Genomic DNA, 24,346 nt, shown 5'->3' with positions numbered 1-24,346 from the left:
CATACTGCCCTACTAGAGAGCTGCAATCCATTGATTCAGGGTTACTTGTGTTTCCTAGAGTCTTAAAAAGTAGGATGGGAGCCAGAGCCTTCAGTTATCAAGCTCCTCTTTTGTGGATCCAGCTTCCCGTTTCAGTCCGGGGGGCAGACACACTCACATTTAAGAGTAGGCTTAAGACTTTCCTCTTTGATAGTGCTTATAGTTAGGGGTGGCTCTGGCTTGCCTTGGACCGGCCCATGGACAAACTGGTATAGGCAAAAACTACAGGGGGACTTCCTACACTGAGCACCTCTCTCCTCCTCTTCTTCACCTCCGTGCGTATGCATTGATGTCCCATTAATGCTCATTACTAACTTTACTTCTTCCCCGGAGTATTTGTGCTTTCTCGCCTCACAGGTTCCCATGACCGCAGTTTCATCTGGACACTGGTTCTTCAACCATCCATGGCCCTGCTGACACCTACTACGATCTTCATTATTAACATTATTAATCATATTACCGATACCATTAATGCACAGTACTGATTTTGTCTCTTCCCCGGAGTCCTTGTGCTTTCTCGCCTCACAGGTTCCCATGACCGCAGTTTCATCTGGACCCTGGTCCTTCCTCCTACCATGGCCCTGCTGACTCCAACTGCTAATATCACTTTTATTATTACTCACATTACTATTTCATACTACCGATACCATTAATGCACATTATTGACCTGCTTCTTCACCAGAGTCTCTGTGCTTTCTCGCCTCACTGGTTCCTGTGTATCCGGGTTTACCTGGACCAGGTGTTGCCTCCTGTCGTGGTTGTGTCATACATTGAATGTGCTGTAATTAAATTGAATGTGTTGTAATTCACTATCCTGTTCTACACATGACATCATTGCACTTCTGTCCATCCTGGGAGAGGGATCCCTCCTCTATTGCTCTCCCACAGGTTTCTTCCTCTTTCCTCCCCGTTAAAGGGGTTTCTTTGGGGGAGTTTTTCCTGTTCTGGTGTGAGGGTCCCGGAACAAGAGGATGTCAAATGTGTACATATTGTAAAGCCATCCGAGGCAAATTTGTAATTTGTGATTTTGGGCTATACAAAAATAAATTGAATTGAATTGAATTAGCACTTATATGCTACGCTAGCTACTGAAGGTATACTGAAGTACACACATGCTTGTGTGAATAAAGACCAACCCGACTTCTTGGGAACAGTGTTCCTTAATGTTATTGTCTTCTGTCTCAATCGTCAGGTTCACTTTTACACAGTGATCTGGAAGCTTCAGCTTCTATCTTTATCTTTTTCACTGCTGATTCAAATCGGCATCCTACCAATGCATATTGTAGACCTGACATCACTTTCTCGTGTTTCCAAAAGTGAGTGCAGTGAGTGTAGTTCGTGACAGTGTGGGCTCCATGGTGGCTCTGACAGTTTGACGGAGCAGGGATGGGGGACGGGGGGCGGGGCTTACCGATGGGTCAATTACACTGGATAACATGAATGCATTGTTTTCCTGTGAATTCCTCGTGCTTAGAGAGGCAATCTGAATCCATCACTGGAATGGCGGACTCTGCCACAACCAACAAGAACTACTATCTAGAAAGGGAAGTACAGAATGTAAACACATTGAATGGATACTGCATAAAAAAATGCAGACCATAAATCGAACTGGAGTTTGACTTCATTATATTTTGAGGATTATACCTTTAGACGCCGTTTCTCAGTCACTGTTCTAAAAATGAAGCAGCGCACTTTTCTAAACCTTACAATATAATTACAACATCAAACTGCATAAACTGTGTGTGTGTGTGCGTCCACTTTTAGCAAAGAAGGGATGTGTAGTTACAGCCTTACGCATAGGAACAGTTCCTTGCAGTGAAGCATTAGTGCACTTTGTTTTAAAATGAAGTACTGCATTGTATTGGTATGTAGTATGCGCCAATACCTTATCCGAGTAGCGAGTTTTTATCAGATTTTATGAAAGATATTGACAATTATGCTTTTGTTAATGTGGTCATACATTGAGAAAAAATACTTGAAAGTAATTGTGTGGTACCTAAGGATTCCCAGCCCGAATGCGTACATGCGTTTTGTGACAAAGAGCAAGGAGCAGGAGTCAGGCAGGTGGGCGAACACCGGCTCTGGTGTCGACTGAAAATACTTTAGGATCTTTTGGGACCCTCTGACATACTAGTGCAGGGCGTCCAGTGATACATACGTACATACTTCTGCCCAGAGACAAACAGAGGGTGTGAGTGAGAAAGTGTTTGTGTGTGTGAGTGTGTGTGTGAGAAAGTGTGCTTGGTAGTTTTCATGTCTGGACATGTCTGCTACTGGAGACGTTGGACCCTTGTAACAGAGCAGGAAAAGATCATCACCATCTAAATACACACCCAGCCACCCACAGAGACGTTTACATCCATCTGGTCTTGAACTGGACACTGAGGATCACAACAACACAAACGACAACAGGCAAGAATAACACGACCAAATCTGCCCATATTAACAATAATACCAAACGGTGAATCATTACGCCTTCTGTCTTCGACGACAACACAACCCCTGTACCTTAAATCACACCTAAATCTCGCCCGCCTTAACCACCCACCCCCATTACACACACACAAACAGCTGTTCACCATCATTATCCCCTCCATCTATGTCACCCCCCCACCAACCCCCCATGCACCCCATTTCTCTCTCTCCAACGCATGTAAACAACCCTCACGTACCCTCCCCCCCCCCCCCCGCAATTTCAAGCATCTCCTCCACCAACCCCGCCCCCTCTCGTCCCAAGACCCAACTATATAGGCTACCAAAGACAAAGACAAACACACACACTTAGACCCTGACACAAAAACACATACGCTTGACCCTACATGCACATGCAACATAAACATGCAGGCATTGCCCCTGCCCCCTTCCCGACTGAGGAATGCGGGGACCAGCTGGTGGAGAAAATAAAAAAAATGAAGAAGCATACCAAAACAGGAAATGCATCAGCAGGAGCCTATCAGAGGGCTTCATCAGGCCAGTGGCAGCTCTGCTTAGAACCTGGGTGGCACCGCATGGTGATTGGCTGATCAAAGTGGCAGCTGTGTCATTTCTGGAGGTCAGGGGTAATCAAGAAAGGTTACGAGCACTCGTGCTGTGTGTGTGTGTGTGTGTGTGTGTGTGTGTGTGTGTGTGTGTGTGTGTGTGTGTGTGTGTGTGCGTGTGTGCGCGCATGTTGGAATGCGTGTGTGTTGCCATGGCTATCTAAATAGAGGGGGGGAACCTGAACGAAATGTGGGAGGAAATGAGTGTGATGAGAGAAGATGCTGCAGAGATATAAAGTAGGAATCAATCGAAAGCGACAAAAGGAAAGACGGTGAAAGAGACGTAGCGACAGACACACTTGTCCCGCTTTGTTTTTCTTGATGTGCATCTCTGATCAACATTTGCCGCGGCAATAGTCACGTCATGTCATTAAAGCGGAATCGAGCGTAAAGAGTCAAAACGCGTGAGAAAGAAACACAGAGCCTCGACTGAAGCCGTTCAAAAAAGAAAGGGTTTGCGTGTGAGATTCCAAACCGGATGGTTAAGACCCTGCTCTGCTCTCTATAATTCATGTTCTCTCTCCACTGAGCTCTTATGAAACCTTACACATACACTCTCACACAGGATTTTACTTAGGGGTGAATTTTGTGAAGGAGTGAAATCAGGAGACACACAGGGAGATAGAGGGGGGGGGGGGGCTTTCAGCGACGCTTGATTGCCAGGAAAAGCTTCTCCTTTTATTAGGCTCACCACCGGCATACATGCATGTGTGTGCACACGCCCACACGTGTGTATATATGAACACACACTAATTAGCGTATCAGCCCGTTCCTTCCTTCCGAAGATTTATACGCCTAGAATGCTGACAGATATATGTAAGTGAAAGTAGGGCTGCATGACTCTGGATAAATCAGGATTTTCTCACTTCGAACTCGTGCTTCATTTTTCTCTCACACTTCTACATGTAATAAAAATGTTGCAACCGACTGTGTTACACGCGCACACTGGACATAGTGTTGCAAAAAACAAGGCTCTAGTTTGTGCAGTTGGAGAGCAGAGATGTTCTGTTCGATCTTCTGATAAAGTGTACTTGGCCTTGATAGCTTCGTCACATTGTGTTTTTGTGATGAGATCTCAGGGGATTCACTGGGGAGCAGGACATTGCCTTTAATGTGCAGTATGTGTTTCTGACTCAGCGCCTTTCTATCATTAAGTTAGACAAAAACATGACCCGTTATCAAGTATGAGCACAATGCTGGTGTTGGATACATTTTCTTTGAATGGTTTTATTGATAGTTATTTTTATGTAATGCAATGTTTGTTTTCACCATGACACTGCTGCAATGTCTCTCTTTTATATTGGGTGTTTTTGTTTCGGCTCACTCCTGTAAAAGCATCACAGGGTCACGTCACCAACAGTCCGGAGCGGTTCGTTTAAATGAATACGACACATGTTATTAGAAGAGGATAGCTCACGTTATCAATAAATAATAACAGTTACATTATAATCGTTTAAAACGTATTTCAACTACAAGGAATAGCATAAGAGGATGCCCTTTGCTGTGAAAAGTAGAGTTTCAAATACTGAAATGTACGACAAGCAGCCGTGCATACAGGAGAAACATTGTCATGTAAGAATTACTCGTGGAATGAAATGAAATGGCAAATTTCACGTGTTTAACTGTCCAGCTCTATGTTAAAGTGAAAAGCGAGACAGACAGAGGATAATAAAAAGCACTGGGGGAATTGTGGCAGAAGTTAAAAATGTTAATTGGCGTGATAAGCAAGGGTGAGGCAGCACGGGGAAGGGAAGGAAGCAGAGCGGCAAACAAGACAGAAAATGCTGTGAGGAAAGCCCGTGTGAAGGAGGGCGGGAAGGAGAGTGGGAGCCTTCATGATCCATACGGTTGAAAAATAATAAAATTCCAGACAGATAAGCCAGATTTCCCCCTCGGCCCGACCGCCTGATTCAGCACCTCCAGCTCCAGAGAGCCGGGGTCGGAACATGTGGAGAACATGATCGGGAGGATGAGGGGGATCCTGGGGGTTTTCACCCCCTCTTTTCCTGTACCCCTCTCCACCACCACCACCCCTCAGCCTAGCCACATAGACAAACAGCCACACATATACACACAACCCCGGAGGGTCTATTGTTGAGCAACAAGGAGTCAATAACAGATAGGAGATGAGGGGAGGCGAGAGAGAGAGAAGCTGAACAGCCAAACGTTGCCATCTAGTGTCAGTCAAACAGAGAGGAGAGCCAGACTTGGCCACAGCTTCCCTCTCATAATCACTCTCAATACAGCTGTTTCTTCCTCTCTCGCGCTCTCCCCCCTTTTCAGCTGTGTCACAACTCCTCCATGTTTGCCACTCAGTCGCTCCCTCTGTTTGTTTGTCTCTCTCCCCCCATTCTCGTTCCCTCAGAGTGATGCCTTCCCTGTGGATCGAGCGGGGGTGGAGAAAGAAGCAGAAAGAAGTCTACACAGTCTACACAAGAACAGAAAACGCTAAAAAAATGTCAGAGTTTAAGTTTGTTTGTCGCTTAAGTAAATAAAACAACTTCTTGAAATGCATATTTAAAGCATTTAAGATATGCGTAAATGGATCTGGGTGGTAGATCGTGACTACTACCAAAGTAATGACATCATTCATTTATGTGTAAACAAAACGAACTGCTCACTTCATGACAACTAAAGGTCGGCATCGTGACAAAACCTTGGGCCATCTGTGTGCCTGCTCTCCCTTCTGCTGCAAAGTTTTCCCTCCATCATCTACTCTCACTACCGTCGACGATGCTTACAGACTCCCAAGCGAGGTGTATACGGACTGTCAAACAACGGTTAACTAGCGTGGATATTGAAGCTAAATGGTTGCGAACACTCCTCCTCCTCCTCCTCCTCCTCGGAAACGATGGAGAAGCTTCACCTACCAGCTAATACACCTCTTTTATTCAATTATTAAATAAAGTACTTTCAACATTGCCCCCTGTAATGCAAGGGCGGTTCAACCAAAGAAATGCTAATGACATTTAAATTAATTTAAAAAAATAAAAGCGATTTTACAAAATCCTGCAAGCAATGTTGAAATACAGCATGCCGTCAGATTCGACCAGCTGTAGACAATCTGCTGATTGGACGTCGTTACTTTTCCAGCATGCTTCTTTACTTTTACAGCACAACGTGGCACTGATCTGGATCATTCAGAAAAGCCGAGACCGGTAGGCATCCCATTCATATATTCACAGCGTCGCCCTCTGGGAGCTTTCAACATGCACTCGGAGCACTCAGCCCACTGAAGTGCTGCAGCTGGCACCAGAAAGCAAAGCAAAGCAAACTAGCTGCCACTCCAAAAGACAGAGAATAACTCCTCCTCTGACCAAAACTCACCACAGCATTTCCAGTCGCATGCCAGGCGGAAAGGACTGTATCGTAAATGTTTGACTGATAATAATGCTGCAGAACAATGACTGAAAACATTTAGAAATGACTATAATTTCAGAAGTGCACCGCTTTCTCTTTTATGAAAAGCACCAGATTGGGTTTCGAAGGCTTCAGATGGAAGCAAGGTTTAACTGGAAATGGTGGCACAATGCACTTCAGCTGTGAGATGGCCCAAGATAATTTAATGAGGGTAAACCACAGGGTCTGACATGCGTTATGAACATGGTTAGCTGCAGAAAAAAAAAAAAAAAGCCTTCTTCTCTAGCAGGCACATGCAAGTCGACTTTGAAAGAGGATTCGCTGCAAAAAATGCGCAGGTTTTACTGGTTTTATGTGCTTTATACATACAAGAATATTCCTAAAAACCTCAGGAAGATATGACGGAAAGGCATCGCGAACCAGTCACGAAACCTAACTACACCTACTGTACGTGAAGTAGTGTCTACAACAGAGGTCAGAAAGTGCAATGCAGATTTGGATTTCCCTTTACAGCATCAAACAGATGGAACAGTATGAGTCAACTGCGGAAACAAGCGTTACCCTGAGCGTAGCGGTTGGAGTTAGCCCTTTTGGACTCGGCCTGTCCTAGCGGTGCATGAAACCAGCCCCATTGATGTGCAGCCAGACCTGAAAGCAGTCTGACAAGACTTTCATTTTGTACTGCTGTTGTTGTCACCCCAGTACCTGCACCACCACCCTGAGCCCCCCTCTGTCACTCTCACACACACACTAACACACATCCTCTTCCCCTTCCCACTGATCGCTTTACCCCGTCTCTGGACCTCCCTGCTCTGGCATGACTCCTTCATACCCTTAGTCAACCCTCCCCCGACCCCCACCCACCAGCCCCGTGTGATCCCCTCACACACACACACACTTTTCCCACACACCGTGCACATTTCACACATGCAGACGCTATCTCTTGCCCCGTTACTGGGGTCCCCCCTGTAAGTCTGAGGAAAATGGCAGTCACGGAACCCCTCTAACGGGAGGCCTCCCTTCAACCACAAACAAAGAGCAAGGAATGAGAGAGGGAGAGTATTACTGCTGCAATATTAGCTGATGGAGGGAGCAGGGGAGAGAGGCGGGAGAGGGGAGGATGAGGGTAGAACGGGGGGGACCGCGGTGTGAGCATCGACCCACAGAACACTCTCCCACATGTGGAGTCAATTAGGAACAATCTTGTTTTCTACCCACCGCTGCAAAAGGAAGGAGGGTTTTCTGGGGGCTTTGTGCGAGTGCTTACACAAGAAAGAGAGCGAGGTAGGAAAGAGAGTTGAGCGAGAGAATGTTTTTTTCCAAAAACCTGCCAGAGAAACAGGCCGGATATTCGGTTTTATATCAAGCCATTTTAAGCAGAAAGAGAGCCTGCATCTGAGCATTTCGACCCACTGCTCACCATCAAATGAGCGTGACTTCAGAAAACCGCGACGTTCAGAAAACCGCGACGTGATTGCGACTACAGAGCGAATGACACTCAAGGAAAAACACAGGTCCTCTGGGACACATGTCACAGATGTGTGTGTGAAGGTGTGTCGTTCTGCATCCTCACACCCATCACCGTCGTGTGCATCAGGTGAGACAGAAGCATCAAGCTTCAATTATGTATCCTCTTTCAAATGTCGTGTTTAGACAATTTTCATTATTCATCCATTTCAAGATTGATGGCTGGGTGGGCGGCGCGGCGTAAACAAGCGTCTACACCGCTGTTGATTTGTCTGGGCGAGATCAAAACGGCAGGCACCAAAACAAAGGCCCCTTGCTTTTCACGTCTGCATCAAAGGCGCATTAAAACAGTTTGAGGAGGTTTGTTTGATTTCAAAGACTAACAGACTTCAAACATGTGTCAAGACGTGCAGGGAATGGGCCTTCCTGACCCAACGCTCACCTCAAACACAGGTGTGAAGGCAACAGCTGTGATGCAATGAGGGAGTCTGGGTGTCCCTTCGAAACACAAACACGCACGCACACACCAAGTGCACACGATTGCTCACATTCCTTCTATTGCACATGAGCACAGAATGGAGAGCTACACCAGATGATAAACATATCTCAATATTTCCTGTAATAAGTCTGGCACGTAACCAAAGACGACCTTTCACCCTCGGGCCCTGAAAGAACCCAGACTGATGCTTTCTCAAGGGGGCCAGCCAGAGTGTGTGAACCACACAGGAGAGAGACGTGAGGTAGGGTGATTTGTGTGAGGATTCCCTCATGACAACACTTGAGCAATGGAAGGTGAAGGAACAGCGCTTGTTAAAAATGCTTCACTTTTATCGTATGTCTGTTCGTACCTGCATTTGTCCGAGAGCTCGCCTTCAAAAGGCTGCCGGCCCCTGGGGGCTCAACTAACCCGTCTCACCTCCCTCACCCGGCAAGTCCCGCTTTCAAAATTAGCTCATGGCACAAAAGCTGAAGGCTTAAGGCCCCTAAAAAGCCCTTTCCCCCTGAGTGTTGTGTTTAATAATGCCGCCCTCACAATAAGAAAAAAAACACACAGAGGGTTGGGTGTGTTGGAGAGAGAAAGTGATTGTGGAAGGGGGGGGGTCTCCACCTCCCACTGTGTACAGAACAGGAGTCACTGAGCTGACGCTACTCAAACAACACGCCAACCCGAAAAGACTGGGAGGATGAGTGTACGCGTGTGTCTTCTCACCAGCTGAACGTAGGCTACTTTATAGTCCGGCTGCTTCACCTTCTGGTTGAGATGATTCCTCTTCTTGTTGGAGCCTGAGAAACACAGAACAGCAGGTACTGCATTTGTTGGTAAACAGGAATGACTAAACGTGAGCAAATTGTGGTTGTGAGACAGCAGACAGCGGGACAAAGTGACGATGGTGACATTTATGAATATGGTGAGAGTTGGGTTGGCCAATATACTGTGACGATGATGGAAAAGTGTCAACTGGAGCTTTACTGCTTCTACACTGAGGTAGCTTCTCTAGTTGTTTTGGGTCTCGGTGGATGATGTTGCAAATGAGTGTGCAGTACTGCTTTAGTGTTTTTTTAAATCTATGAACATTTTTCATGATTGCTATCAGAGTTGCAATCAGTCGATTAGACGATGAAATGGCAACTACTTTATATTTAAGTACTCATTTGTCAATTTTCAAGCAGAAATGCACATTTGATCGTTCCAGCGTTTGTCCCATCATTAACGGTAACGGAATATTTTGGGTAGTCGAGTTTTGAACCTTTGGTTGAATAAAACAAGACATTTGATGATGTCATCTAGGACTCTAGGTAACACTGATTTGTCATTGTTTTCTGATGTCATTTCGCCCAAATGAATAATCTATTTTTTTTTTTAAAACCACCGCTAGGAAACAATGACTAAATCTAAAAATGACATCTATTTATCTGTGCAATAATCACATTATGTTGAATTCCTCTTTAATTGTTGTTAATCTCCCTGTAGAACAGAGAATATATTGTGTGTACGTGTGTGGTAAAGCAGAGCGTGATCTTGTTGACTGCAGGTTAAACTCTTCCCCAGCTGGAGAGGATGATGACATCATCCTCTCTCCTGTCAGACCTCTGCAAGTCTGGAGGACAGGGGGCTCTGGGAGCTGCTCTGTTTGTGTGTGTGTGTGTGTGTGTGTGTGTGTGTGTGTGTGTGTGTGTGTGTGTGTAGGCTAGGAGTCTGGCTTCAAATAAACTTAAAAGCACTTCACACAGGTGCCTCAATCTTTACATTACGCTACTATCAACGATGGCTACCGACCGCAGCATCAAACGTTTCATCTCTGCCTCAGAACTCGGATCTCAAAGAGACGCTGGTGGTCAAGTCAACTCTCCGTGTGACTGCATCGCCATGGGAACAGTTTATGACATGAATAACAAGGGAACCATACCGATGTAATGAGTCATTTGTGTGTGTCTGTGTGTCATATATATATATATGTAGCTGGTAATCACTAGTCAGGCAGCCCCAATGCTCAGGGAAAGCCCTGAGCATTGGGCTGTAAACCCCCCCCCCCCCCCCGGCTAACAGGAGGCCCATGTGTGGGTGGGAGACAAAGGTAACGAAGAGTGTGTGTGTGTCTGTGTGTTCCTGATTTCTGAGGGAATCCACAGGGAACTGCTATAACCTTTGAACGAGCAAGGTAGGACACTGACCTGTCCCTCCACAAACACACGAGACACACACACACACACACACACACACACACACTCAGAAGCAGAAGCGTTTCTCTTCATTCACATGACGGGCCTTTCCCAACGCATACAGACAGAGCTTTCATGCAACACTCGCAAACGCAAGCACAATTTCTCCCACTTTGAGATTGCGGTTTGGCAGCCGGCTATCGCATTACAAATCCCAGGCCGGAGGGGTAACCATGGCAACTCCTTCCAAAATACCCCTGCCGCCCATGGAGGGAAGAAAGGGTCGTTTGCGTTCCTCCACCCGCTGCCGACTTTGTGTTGCCAGTGGAGTGGAACTCCTGACGCAGACAGGGATACCTTCTCTGACGCACCTCTGGAGCACCGGGGGCCCCGAGCCGCCCTTTCTTCTCCGTCGCCCCACAGTTCACTGCTTTCCTTTTCCCCTCGCTTTTAATGACACAACTGTAATAAACAGCGTCGGCTACGCTAAGCTAGGTGCCTCTCTCTCGTCCTCCCTCCTCCAGAGGTAGAGGGGGCTCCTCGTGGCCCTTCAGGCGCAGCACAGAAGGAGCTGTTGTGCCGACTCTTCTCAGCACGTCCGTCAACGCCTCTCCAACATCAAGCCACCTATATGTCCTCTACTTCTGTTCTCCCATGAACTTACAAAAAGCTTACGACTAGAGGGACCCTAAAATCAGTCTATGCCAACGTAAGCGGTTTCCTCGCCCAATAAAAAGTACAGAGGAATATTAAGTCAATGATATAACACCGTGGCTCTGTGATCATCCTTGACAAGGGGGCAGGAGGGGAGGGGGGGGGCACTTAGAGCCCTGAAGCTGCAAGTGAATGGTACGTGTTTGTGTGGAGGGAGCGTGGAGTGTCCTGGGACAGCTGGAGGCTGGAATGCTGCTGCAGCAGATTGTCCGATAAGCAGCTGTGTGTGTTCGGGGGAAAGGAGAGTCAGGCACGCTAACAACTACCGCGGCCAGCCGCTGGAAAACACTCCCGCTGCTGCACGTCAATGGGAAGACCGAGGCAATTGCATTGAGCAATACTTTTGAGAGACAATAAGTGTCACTGAGCATTCGGATGGATCGTGATCGGGGGATTACGCTGCTGGAGTAGTTTGAGATGTTTGACTCGATGCTTCTATTTTCTACTGTGAAGCGTTCGCTAGAATCGGCTGGAAAATGAATGAAAGTTGACCACAGATACTTATAACTTCTGACAGCCAACATTCAAGGCTACAAATAGTGAATGTTTGATACTTCAAAGACACATTTTAAATAAAGACGGGACTGTACGCATTGACAAACACTTATTTAACAGTATATTTTCAATATTGGGCGGTGGGGAGTCGTCTAGTATAACTGTATAAAATAGTTTTATATCAAATTCCAACAGAATTTGATATCGATGTCGGATAATAATTTGTTATTGCCGGAAATTGCTTGAAAGTTACCTTTCTTTTGATTAAATTATCAAATCAACTATTCATATACATCACAGTGTTTGCTGAGGCAGTTTAGTTCACGGTGGAAGTTCAGAGCTCAGCACACGGAGACTGTGTGTTTGTGTGTGTGTGTGTGTGTGTATAGGTGTGTGTGTGTGTGTGCATACACCCCTTGCTCGATTTACTCACAACAGCTGCAGTACAACTTTAGGATTTTAATTTGGATGAAATATTTGCGGCTTGGTATTGCATACCATGAATCAAGTGTTTTCACCACAGCCTTAACGCCCTCTCTCAGCAGTTTGGACGGGCTCCACGTCCCTACACAGACGTACAGTTATGATGTGTGTAATGATCGTCCAACCCCGAGCTTTCATAGTCATGACTCATGCAATAATGCCTGCGTGTATTGTTTTTGTTATTCTCCAGTCGTCTCAATGTGATGCAACAAATAAAATACATTCTGTACCGGAAAACAAAGATAAAGCCAAACCCATGTGGCAGCACAGACCGCTCCAGTTAATTCACCCACAGGTTGGAGTTATCACTTCAGGCCTGAAGAACCAAAACATTTGCGGCATACAATTGGCCTTACAGGGATACGTACAAGATAAATAAAAAAAGTAGCAATATGCAATTACTCCGGCACTTCACTTCCTAATCTCCATTTCATGTCAAAGAATAATTGTTCTCCTTTGATGGTGTTAGACATATTGGCATCCAGATCCTGGATTGGTGGCAATACAACGGGATTAAATTAGACGAAATACATTTGGCCCACACTCGGGTCACAGGTCGGATCTCAGTTTATTAAGACCTGTGAGCTATGTCCAATCGTACTTTTAGTCTATGAGAAATAATGTCATGGAGGTAGTGTCAACCACTCAGAGTTCTGTAAATGTAATGGCTTTCTGCATGTGCAAAGCAGTGAGGACACTCACCAAACTGTATCCTGGTGCGGACTGCTCCTACGGGGACGTTATAGATCTTCTCCAGGTAGTTCTTTATGTCACACTTGGTCATTCTGTCCAGACATGCACAGAGAAGAGAAAGAACACAAAAAAGGAGACCAGGAGTTAAACAAGGCATCCAGCATCGGTGTTTGCACGCGGACTGATTTGAGTGAGTGTAAGGTTACAATGCTGGATTGCACAGTCCAGCAAATAACACCACATTCACTTAGTTGCCACCTACACAGGAATGATACAGCCTATTTCCACCCTGCATTCCCATAAGCTCTGCCGTTATATTACCTAGTGTAACTGACAGGACGCTCCCCTACGGTATAGACCCATATTCAGCTTTTATTCTCTGGACCATAAAGTGGAGAGAAGAGAAATGTGAGTGTCAGTGTTCATCCAATTAGCCGTCTGCATGTATTGATCGCGCCTGGTGAAACCCTACACAGGAAGTGGACCTGGCACCAACTGATCCGGCGGGCCAGCCCAGCCAGAGCTCGCCCACTGGGCAGCATTCGGAATGGATTGCTCTGAACAGAGGAAGAAAGGCTTTTAACTGCTAATCAATCGAGCCAATTGGATTAGCCTGGTGGAGAGCACTTCCCAAATGCGTCTGACAAAGTGCTTAATAGCGACGCTGTGGTCTGACATGAGTGCCTCGGATATGGCGTCTTCTATCACCTCATTCGTTTCTTTGATAGAACAGAATAATGTAATATTCTCTATTTGTGTTCGGGAGGGAGGGAACAGCACAACACATTGAGCTGCTGTAACAATATTAGGTGAAGCAAACATTTGCGTGACAAAATCCCATCTGTGAACACAAAGACATGACAAATTCCATGCCGTACAAACAGCTTCGTTGTGCTCTATAATACGATAAATGTTGGCAAAGCTTCCACTGATGTAGACCTGGAACTCTTCCACTTGACCTGCTGCGTCGTGTTTATCAAGCAAGCTCGGCATACATTTACCGTACTTGATTGACGATCTCCACATTACAGAAGCAGGGTGGTTTGATGCGGTGACTCTTGAGTGTGATCCGGTTTTTCTACCAAACACCACCTTCAGGCAGCTTCCTTTGAAAGACAAGACCACTAAGCAGTCAATAAGCTCTGCCTCTCAGACCCAGTTCTGGTCGAGGACTACTGGCGGCGTTAGGGGGAGGGAGTTGCTGCATCACTGTGTGAAGAAAGCTGTAAACCAACTTGTTAACATCCCGTTAGGACTATTTTGCTCACTTTACCCAGTCGAGAAGAGAGAAATGTGTTTCTGATGCGGCATGCAGATGCGCCTTTCTGGTCCATTTGCACCCGCCTCCCCCCATCTCACAGTGTGCGTGTGCGCTGGAGGGAAGTGAAGCAGAGCAGCCAGACCAGGGGTACTTGAGGTCAAGGGAGGGAGGGGGGGGGGGGGGGAAGAGAGAGAGCGAGAGAGAGAGAGAGAGAGCGAGAGAGAGAGAGAGAGAGCTTTCCCTAGAAAGCAGGGGCGAGGAACTGGAGGAAAAGGAAAGTGGCTCGGGGACTGCGAAGTCTCGTCTGGATCATTAGCAGAGGAAACACTGATCCTGATTAATGGGGAGAATCTGAATCCTGCTGCTTTCAACACTCAAATGATCCAGTCACCAGAAACGCAGAGATGTTGAAATATACACTAGCACGGTAGAGTTACTCTGCACAAGATGCCTGTGCATGTATTGCACATATATGCTTAATGAACTAGCGTTAGCTGCAAATACACGACACAAAGATAAATGATCATTTACCTATGTCAGTAGTAAGTGAAATACAAAATGCAACAAACATACATACATACATACCGGCTAATAATTTATATAGAACACTATATTTAGAGATTAACGATGAATACATCCACACACACACACACACACACACACAGAACACTAGATTGAGAGGGGTTACATTAGATTTTTCTCTGACCTGAGTCAATACATGACTCCCATTTCAGCTGAAACTGTAATCCAGTCCCAGACAAAGCCCTGGGGTGAAAGTTGAGGAGAAGATGTCAAGTTAAGAGGGTACATAAGCAAGACTAAACTTAGACAAAGGGAGTGGTGTCTCCAGTAGTGATGCAGGCAGCATCTGATCATCATCCCAGTATAAACACCCATCTTTCTCCACAAGCTAACCTTTCACACCTCTGTCTCACAGGAAGTATGAAAACCTCCCTCTAGCAACTGCCAGAGCTAAAAAGGCATCGTTCCTCAGCAACCGGTGTGTATATTTACACACATACGCACGCGCTACAAAGATCCCTCGCCCCCAAGATGATGAAAGAACTCCGAAAGCAAAACCTAGAAGGGCATCCGACGACGGATTAGGTTCAATTACGGTACGTTGTTGCCGAGCAGGTCTAAAACAAGAACATCATTGTTAGGAAACAATTCAAAAAGTGATATTGTTCTGCATTGTTCAGGGGGAGGTGTCAAAGGGAGACGTAAGACCTAAGTCTGATACCAAGTCGTGCTCAAAGCAGGAGGTCTCTGAAGGGATGCAGGCACAGATGAAGGAACAGGGTAAACCCGATGCCTTTGCTTCGCCCCGCTGTGACATAGCGGTTTGTGTGCGACAATATAGCAGATTTGTGAATCTGCAGATTAAGCCGCACACCTCGATCAGCTGCTCTCAAATGTGATCCCCCCCCCCCCTCTGCAGTGACTCTACATGCTCCTGAATATCTCCCATTCTGAAATGTGTGGGCTAAACTCGCACTGAGCCAAGGAGATTGTGAGTATCAGTTCCAGTCGTTGAAAGTCCATTTACACCTGTGCACATGAGAGAAGTAGGTGAAAGGGCACCGTTGAAAACGTGCATGACAGGACAGAGGCGGCTTTGACCATGTTTGACAATAAGGACAGTGAATGTGTTCTGAGAGCTCAGAGGCTACTGCATGCCACTTGTCCTTTAATGCGCTGGTGCTAAAAGAACATCTGCCCAGTGAATGGGTGGGGTCTCTGTTGTACATAAAGAATGCCCTATACGTCCACCCACTCACAAATAACACACAATATGGACTGAAAACACTGAAGTTAAGCAGATCTGGATTGTTTTAGGCTGAATAATATTTGCTCTTTGGTATTTGAAGGTCCTCAACACAATTTTAAACAACAACCTCTTATTTACTTGAACATAGATTCAAATACGTATAGATAGATAAAAAGGTATAGAATATACATAGTATATATATCTATATGTATGGAGTATATCACTCTAATGTGCATGTACTGTTTGACTCAATGGATTGCAAATGCAAAAATATTTCTAAATGTTTCAATAACTAAAAGTATTGGATTTGAGTTTAGAACAGACTCAACATTGTATTTCATCAATGTTACTACTCACAAGTTCATGAAAAAAAAGGTGCAAAACTGGAAAGTAAATGATTGTGACCTAAACAAGTTGATCCACAAAAAGGAGAAATGGTCAGTCAATTGTGACATTTTCCTATTTGCAAAATACTCAAACTATGGCGATTTTTCACATAAAAGGTTCAATGTCTTATATTTGGTAACGTTATCAAATGTGTATGTATGGTACAAACATGTCAGCACGGTTGCTGTACTCAGTATATGACCCAGAATAACACCAACATGTAGCATGGGAGGACATACCGACGTAGACCCTTTTCTCAGGTTAACAACAAACAGTTGGTTTAGCGGTGGGAAAGTGGGTAACTGAAGAAAAAAAAAAACGTTATGTGAAAAACTTTGGCAATTTCATCTCGGTCATCATGGTGAGTCACGCTTCAAAAATGGAGTGTGTACTCTGCTGTGTAAACTGAATGCCGTGCCACAGTCCTTGTAAATTAGCAAACACTATAACAACATTTGATCCAAAGAATGCTGTTGACATGTCCTCCTTGTTCTAAGCTGAACGTTACTTTGTCTAGGGATGATTCAGTGACCATTGGTGCTTCTTGTGGCGACCATGAATCCTCCTCGGAAAGGTTGCTTGTTTTTGCAACTTGACTTGGCAAACCACTGAAACGCTTTTAATGTGGTTCCTTGTTTGATAGAAACTGGGCTGCATCTACATTTGGGCTTTTTATGGGGCCTTTTTTCGGGCGGCAGATCGACTTGAAGCATTGCAAGGGAATGGAAAAGAAGAGGATGCAGCCACACAGAGGTGATGCAGGGCTGCAGGCGCTTACTGCAGTTTAGCGGAGCCTCAACCCTTCAACACGTCATCAACTATGTGGCCTCTTTTTTTCTCCATGCAACTTGCCTCACGTTACCCAGAAAAATCCTTTAAGTGACTGCCAAACCGCCATCAAGCTTGACATAGATGTTATTTTTATAATTTGCTGGCAGCATTTTCTGTTTGAATTGCCATTGTATCAGCTAATACAGCAGCATGATGTAATGGTTTAAGAGAAATATATGATGACGTACACGCCAAACAGGAAAAATGCATCAGCAGATAGGAACAGCGAACAACGGTAACGACTTTAAAAGAGCAGGAGCATTCCTCAGTAACAAACAGATGAATTGTCCCTCTGATATGTTAACGCTGTGTGTTCTAATAACCCTCTTAGACTAATGTGGAACCTTTATTAACACACCACACAACAAACATCTAAGGTACACCAACCAGTCTACACACACACACACACACACACACACGCACAACATCAAAGTGCATTGTGTCAGAGCGGCTTAGTGGTGAGAATGAAACAGGAGAGTTTTCTGCGCAGATGAAAGGCAAAAGAAAGCCGCTCCTTATTGTCAGCCTGCCCCATTGTCGGGTTTGGGTCGAGATACGCACACTCACTACTTTAACCCTCCCGTCTGCAGAGACAATGCATGCACAGAAGTTGCTCAACACTAAGTATCAAGATCATAATAGCATACTTTGTTTAGAGGGAAAGCCATTAAGGAACCTGAGACTTAGGGAGAGAGGAGACAGTTGAGAGGACGAGAGCAGCGTGTGATGGATTCGATTTATTGTTCGGGTTTTGGTCCGACAATGGAAGAGAAATAGATCAAAGAGCGGGTCACCAGACGTCACTTCACTACTTACAGAGAGACAGGTCATTAAAGCGTTGACAGTTAGTTACACTCCTCTGCTGGCTCCTATGACATCAACCAAGTTTAATTTGCGGGAAAAAATAACCCAGTTTCCTATTTGAGCCCGGGCTTGACGAATTGGAACGTCGCGAGCAGTAACACAGTGATGGCCGTGGCGACCATAACACTGGTGGATCCAACAGGTGGAGAGACGACGGCACACTGTTGTGCAGCGGGGTCATTTAGTTCACGTCCGACTACGGTGAGAAACCGCAGCACGGTCTGGGTTTCGTAGTTATTCGACAGCATAGTAGCATGAAATGTGACCGAGCAGTCGGCCAAACACAACGTTCAGCGTGTTCTTTTCTTTGTGTGTGTGTCGGCACAAGAGGTGTGTGCGTGTGTGTGTGTGTGTGTGTGGGTGTAAACCCAGAAACTTGATGATGTTCCTTCAAGAGCGGAGAGGGAATACTAACATAGCACAAAAGGGTCGAGAACAATCAAAAAGACAAACAAGTATGCCCCTCCAGCAGGTAGAAAGAGAAGTATGAGAGAACACAGTCCAGGTGTCTCAAAAGGTGTGCCAAAGAGGGATTGGTTTTGGATGCGTTGCAAAGTGTTTTAAGAAAAAGCACAATAAACAGCAGAGCCCCGGGTGGGACAGAGAGAGACATGCGCAGATGAGCGATACCGCAAACAAGCATGAAAACGAGAGCGAGAGCGAGAGACCGACAACCATTTATATCTCGCTCCCAGGTGTCAACGAGATAAAGGCCTACCCTCGAGAGTCATAACTATAACAGCTCATCAATACGCCGGGAGTGGGAGTGATATTTGCTTTGTGTCACCGTCTCTCCATCGGTGTCCATTTACTTCGTTGTGTGTACGAAAAAGCATTAAAAAAATAACAGCGTTTCAAGAGCACACCGAGGCCCCAGCAGCATATCAATCAGCCATGCACCTCTCCCAGGCATCAAAGACTGCGAGGAAAGAACCCTTACACACCCTTATAAACACACACGCACCCTGCACTTACCCCACTTTTGTGCATATATACACACACACACCATTTTCACAAACTGACTAACCCACACTGACAAGCACGTGCGCACACACACTCACAATTACATAAGCACCCTAGGAGTTTGGCAGAGAGGAGGCAAGAATCAGAGTGGGAGGCCAGGCACCTGGATGAACAGATTATGGTCTAAACCCCACCAGAGACACACAGATGATCTGCCTCAAACTTCCAATTTCTCCTCCCAGTGTGGGCTCTGGCGGCTCTCATCACCGGAGGAGCAGTGCTAACCTCGGTGACCTAGTCGAAATCAGCCCATCGCTGCCAAGTAACGGCCTCCTGTTGAGTTGCATGACAGAATGTGTTCATTTGTTTAACGAAAAAACTATGACTAAATGTGTTAGTCAACCAAAATGACAAAGCTTTTACTCATAATGCGTTATCCCGCTGGGAGTAGCCAAAGATGTGTAGGCGTTGGTCATAAAAGGGATGGGCTTGAATACTCGGGCCGGCTACGGTGTTTAAATGATGCTCAATTGGTAGTAAGAACTTATCCCCCGCACCATGACACCACCAGCAGCCTGAACCGTTTCTTACAATGCAGGATGGGTCCATGCTTTCATGTTGTTTACGCCGTATTCTGACCCTACCGTCTGAATATCGCAGCAGAAATCCAGACCAGGCAACGTTTTTCCAATCTTCTATTGCCCAATTTTGGAAAGCCAGTGCCAATTGTAGCCTCGTTTTCCTGATGTTAACGAGTGGTTATTTGAGTTACTCGCCTTTCTATCTGCTCCAACCAGTCTGGCTATTCTCCTCTGACATTTGCCATAAACAAGGCGTTTTTGCCCAGACTACCGTTCACTGCATAGTTTCTTTTTTTTCGGACTATTCTTTGTAAACCTTCGAGGTGGTTGTGCGTGAAGATCCCAGTTGATCGGCAGCTTTTCAAATACTCAAACCAGCACGTCTGGCACCGACAAACCATGCCACGTTCAAAGTCACTTAAAACGTCTTTCTTCCCCGTTCTGATGCTTGACTTGAACTCCAGCAGATCGTCTTGACCGTGTCTACACGCCTAAATGCATTGAGTTGTTGCCACCCGATCAGCTGATTCGATATTTGCAGTAACAAGCAGTAGAACAGGTGTACCTAATAAAGTGGTCATACACACACACACACACACACACACACACACACACACTATATGTATAGCAAAGGAGGCAGTAAACCCTATTTGACACAAGTTTTGGAAAACGAACAAGAACATTTCGCTTTCATTTTCTGTGTGGATATTAACATTGGCTCCTCTAGATGACGTCTTTCTGTTTACAACATGGCTCAAACCTCCACTGCAGCACCAAATAAAAGCTCTTTTGACCTCACCATTGCAACTGAGCTCATTGAAGACATAAGGCGGTAAGAGCTGACTTTACCGTTAAGGGACTGAGCCACCGGTTCCTGTTCTTGAGGCGGTCACGCCACCTGGTGGCCATAATGCCCAAATCCAGCTACACAGTTACTGGTCCAGCAGGACTGCTACAGTGCCATAAAAAACAAATCAATGCAGCCTAAAACATGAACCATAAGCACACAATACTCAAACAAAAGTAATAGCCTGATATAACTTGAATGCCTAATAAAATAACTGATTTTGCAGTCTGGTAATATTACAATGTGCAGCCCACACAGGGCTTGTTATATTGTTCATCTTAAGAAGCAACATCGATTTTGCTGTAAGAGTTTGTATAATTGCTTCATCCTCAGGTTGAGGTTGCTGTGATGATTATCATCTAACCGAACATGCGAGGCTGAAACCAAACCAGCTGCTAAAAAGGCCAAATATGATAAAGTAAGCCTTTAAATATATACGCTGCAGTCTGTATTGTATGGCTCTATGGAAAGTGGAGAAAGTGATATAAAATTGCATTAGATCAGATGCTTGCTATCAGATTTGATATTTGCAATAAGTAGTAATGAATAACAACGGACATGATCAATAAATAGTAAGTAATGTGAGCTAACATTTGGACTGAAAACTGTATTCTGAAAATGAAAGACGGAGGTTATTAGAAGGTGATAGCGGCAAAGAAAGAACTCATTAAATAAAGTAGGATTAGGCAATAACAGGACAACCGAATGGGATTATTTAACGTTTCTTATACACATGTACATCAACACATACACCTTTACTCATCTCCATTTCATCACAGTAGAAGTAATGTAGTATTATTATATAACAGACAAGCAATACACTGATGGTGCATCGTCTCGAGGGACACAAAGAGTGGCATCAGAACACCAAAATGCAAGTTGAAGCAAACTATTTTAAGTCACAGTAAACTTACACATGCATATAATCATTTTACCGCACTTGTGTCACAAATGCATGTTAATAGTAGGAAGCACTAAGGATTGCAGACTGACTAATATGATCTCCAAAAAATTAAACATCCATTAACCTTCGTGTAAGAAGTTTGACACACACACACTAGCCACATTTATGATGGACAATCACGGCTTTTCGGTGGCATTATATGTACAGTAGTACCATCCACGCTCCTGAGGAAGGTTTAACATACATATAGCTTATAACACATGAAGCTTGACTTCCTAAAGAGATTATATACCAAATAGATGACTCAAACGTAATATAATTCAACCACTACACCATATGGTTAACAGCCATACAATCAACAGAATTAAATTGGCAACCAGTTTTGTTAATTAATCATTTTAGTGATGGGGGAAATGCGGTGGCCATTTTTTTGACTTTGTTATGAAACAGAATCGTTGCATTTCTCCAATGCTGTAACAAAAGACTTACTCCATTGGGATGCGAAACTGGACGGTGTCAGGAGGCTGCTCCTTCCCGGGCCTCACCAGCGTCAGGAACCAGCTGGGTCTGAAGATCCTCAGCTGAGGGTTTCCCAGCTGGTAGAGAGGGTATCTGAGGAGAGGCACACTTGCATCATCTCCAGTATCATTCCCAGACATCCTGTATCTGATACGACCCCACTAACAACTGGGAGGAGATTAGAGAACAAGTGACCATCTCGATTTGTGTGGTGACGTTTATCTGTAGCCTTTTGTTGAGAAAAAATGATAAAAAGATAAAAAGCAGGAACAAAATAAAACAGATCAGTTTCAAAAGAGAGCTCTGTAATGAAAGCCCACAGGATGTGATCACTGTTTGCCATCCAAACCACACGCTGCGCCTTGATGTGATGTATGGCATGACGTATGGAAACACGTGGCTGATAAACGCTCCACTATGTTCAGCAGCTGGTCAAAAACTCTTCTTTTAGAAAAGATCATTACCGAACTGGATGTCATGGTCACGTGTTTACAGTAGTACGTTATGTTTTTAGCATATCTGGCTAATGCTGGATTGGTTCTTGTTGCGTAACGTCATTTTAACAGCGACAGTGACCACTTACGTAACTGATTTAAGCACTCCAACAAATGGGAAAAACGTGTGCAAAAAGCTGCTTTCAGACATACAGGGGGGGGCAGCTGGAAGCCCAAGACATGCTAAGGTTAGCTGGGTTTGCTAGTTTACATACTGACAAAGAAGCGGACTAGCAACGATTTAATCTCTATCTGGGACGTCCTTTTGCGCATCCACGCCTAGAGATTAGGAGAATCAACTGGACACTTACAGCAGTCGTGTTACTGGCATTACTGGAGAGGTTTGTTCCGACACAGCTGCCAGGTAGTTGTTTTGTAGTCTTTTTAAGGGTTGTCAAAATCTACGCGTGCATAGAAGTACTTCCGGGGGTACTCGCACCGCGCAGGCGCAGTGGATGTGCACCATGCCCTTGAGGTAAACTTCCCAAGTCTGCAGCATGGATGTATTAATGACCTGCAGCTTTGGAAAACGAATTCAAACTACACTGTGGGTATTTATTTCACGAACAATAAACAGTTACAATAATGATAACCCAGTGAGAAGATGTTTTGTTGTTAAAGACTAACCTGTTGAGTCAATCTAATACCAATTAAATCTATTTTCTGAATGTTTCCTAAATCTATTAATTCCTCCACATTTTGTCACACTGATGATATAATTAAATAAATATTAATTCTGCAATTTCAATATTATCTTTCCATTTGAGATAAACACATTTATAAACATTTTATACAAATGCAAATACAGAATGCAAATACAGATTATATCAAGGCATGTTTCATTTTATCACATGCAAGCGCATGTCCTGCACAGTTTGATAGATGGAGAGGTATCCATAAATGGGCATTTAGATAGTGGTAATGAAACTAAATTAGTGCCTTAGTATGCAAAATATAAAATTGACACAAATCAGAAATCTGCTATAATTGTCATGAAAATACATGTTTCCCATTTGGACCAACTCCCTTCATCTCCTCCTGGGATAACAGCAGAGTTCATACTCTTTTTAAGAATGGGTTTCCATTTTGGGAATGTCACTGCCTGTGTGCACTTTCTCAGCGCACATATGATGAGACAGCAGCAGAGGGAGACCTCGTCCCATCTCTCGTTTCAGTCCCTTTGCCCCGCCGTCTGACCTCACAGCCACTACGGCGTGCCTGCAGCGGGGCCGGGGGTAAGAGTGATTGAAGGCCCCCTGAGTGGAACATGAGTCCCTGGCTCAGCCGGTTCAGACCTGGCAGGAAATGGACCACACTGACAGCCCACACTATGCCAGGAAGGGAAGTTTCCATCAGTTAAGATGCCATTGAGTGTGTGTATGTGTGTGTGGACGGTGCTGGAGGGCATTAATTTGATCATTATGCAGTTGGTGTAATGTTTACCAGTAGCAGCAGGTATTTATCACACCGTATCAGAGTGTCATGTCATCCCTACAGTTATCCAGTTTAGTTTTGTTTCTGTTTTTTGTCTCAAGAAAAATAAATGTTCACTGACATCAGTTCCTTGATTGTTTACTTGTTTGTTGCTGTGGAACTGGTTGATCTGACAGCTGATATGAGAGCATACGGTGCTGGAGATTCATAAAGGAGGTGAGGCGTGGGAGGTTTCTTTCAAAACTAATGTAATGTGTACTGGTCACTGCATATTATGCATTAAAACATTAGATTGTTCAATAAAATAAAGTATTAAGTTATATTGAATTTGATTAACTCTGAAATCGATGATTCGATATACATATAGAGTGTTTGTTAGAGTGCCACCTGTAACAGTCAAGCTGTTCAGTAACATATCATTTATGCATGACATTCTAGTAGTAATTTATGACTTGTTGTTCCCTTTCTTTCATGATTATTGTCTGTGCATACCATACCTAAGTATAAAACAGTAACATAAAAAAGAGCCTCCTCAGTCAG

The 24,346-nt window shown here is 44.8% G+C and overlaps 1 protein-coding gene across 1 annotated transcript in view; it reads right to left on the bottom strand.

Annotated features, from left to right (window-relative positions):
• mrpl23 (mitochondrial ribosomal protein L23) overlaps positions 1-22,794 on the bottom strand; it is a 36,265-nt gene extending 13,471 nt beyond the window's left edge. The window contains exons 1-4 of the mRNA XM_079281123.1: positions 22,684-22,794; positions 21,849-21,971; positions 12,960-13,042; positions 9,115-9,188 (exon numbers count right to left, since the gene is read on the bottom strand). Of these exons, the coding sequence (XP_079137249.1) occupies positions 9,115-9,188; positions 12,960-13,042; positions 21,849-21,971; positions 22,684-22,703 (300 nt within the window). The 5' untranslated portion in view covers positions 22,704-22,794. The remainder of the gene's footprint in view (positions 1-9,114; positions 9,189-12,959; positions 13,043-21,848; positions 21,972-22,683) is intronic.
• Positions 22,795-24,346: the final 1,552 nt, after the last annotated feature.

Source organism: Melanostigma gelatinosum (assembly GCF_949748355.1).
Source record: "Melanostigma gelatinosum genome assembly, chromosome: 1".
Lineage (NCBI taxonomy): Eukaryota > Metazoa > Chordata > Actinopteri > Perciformes > Zoarcidae > Melanostigma > Melanostigma gelatinosum.
Note: the sequence above shows the minus strand (reverse complement) of the source record. Positions and strands in the feature narration are given on the sequence as shown.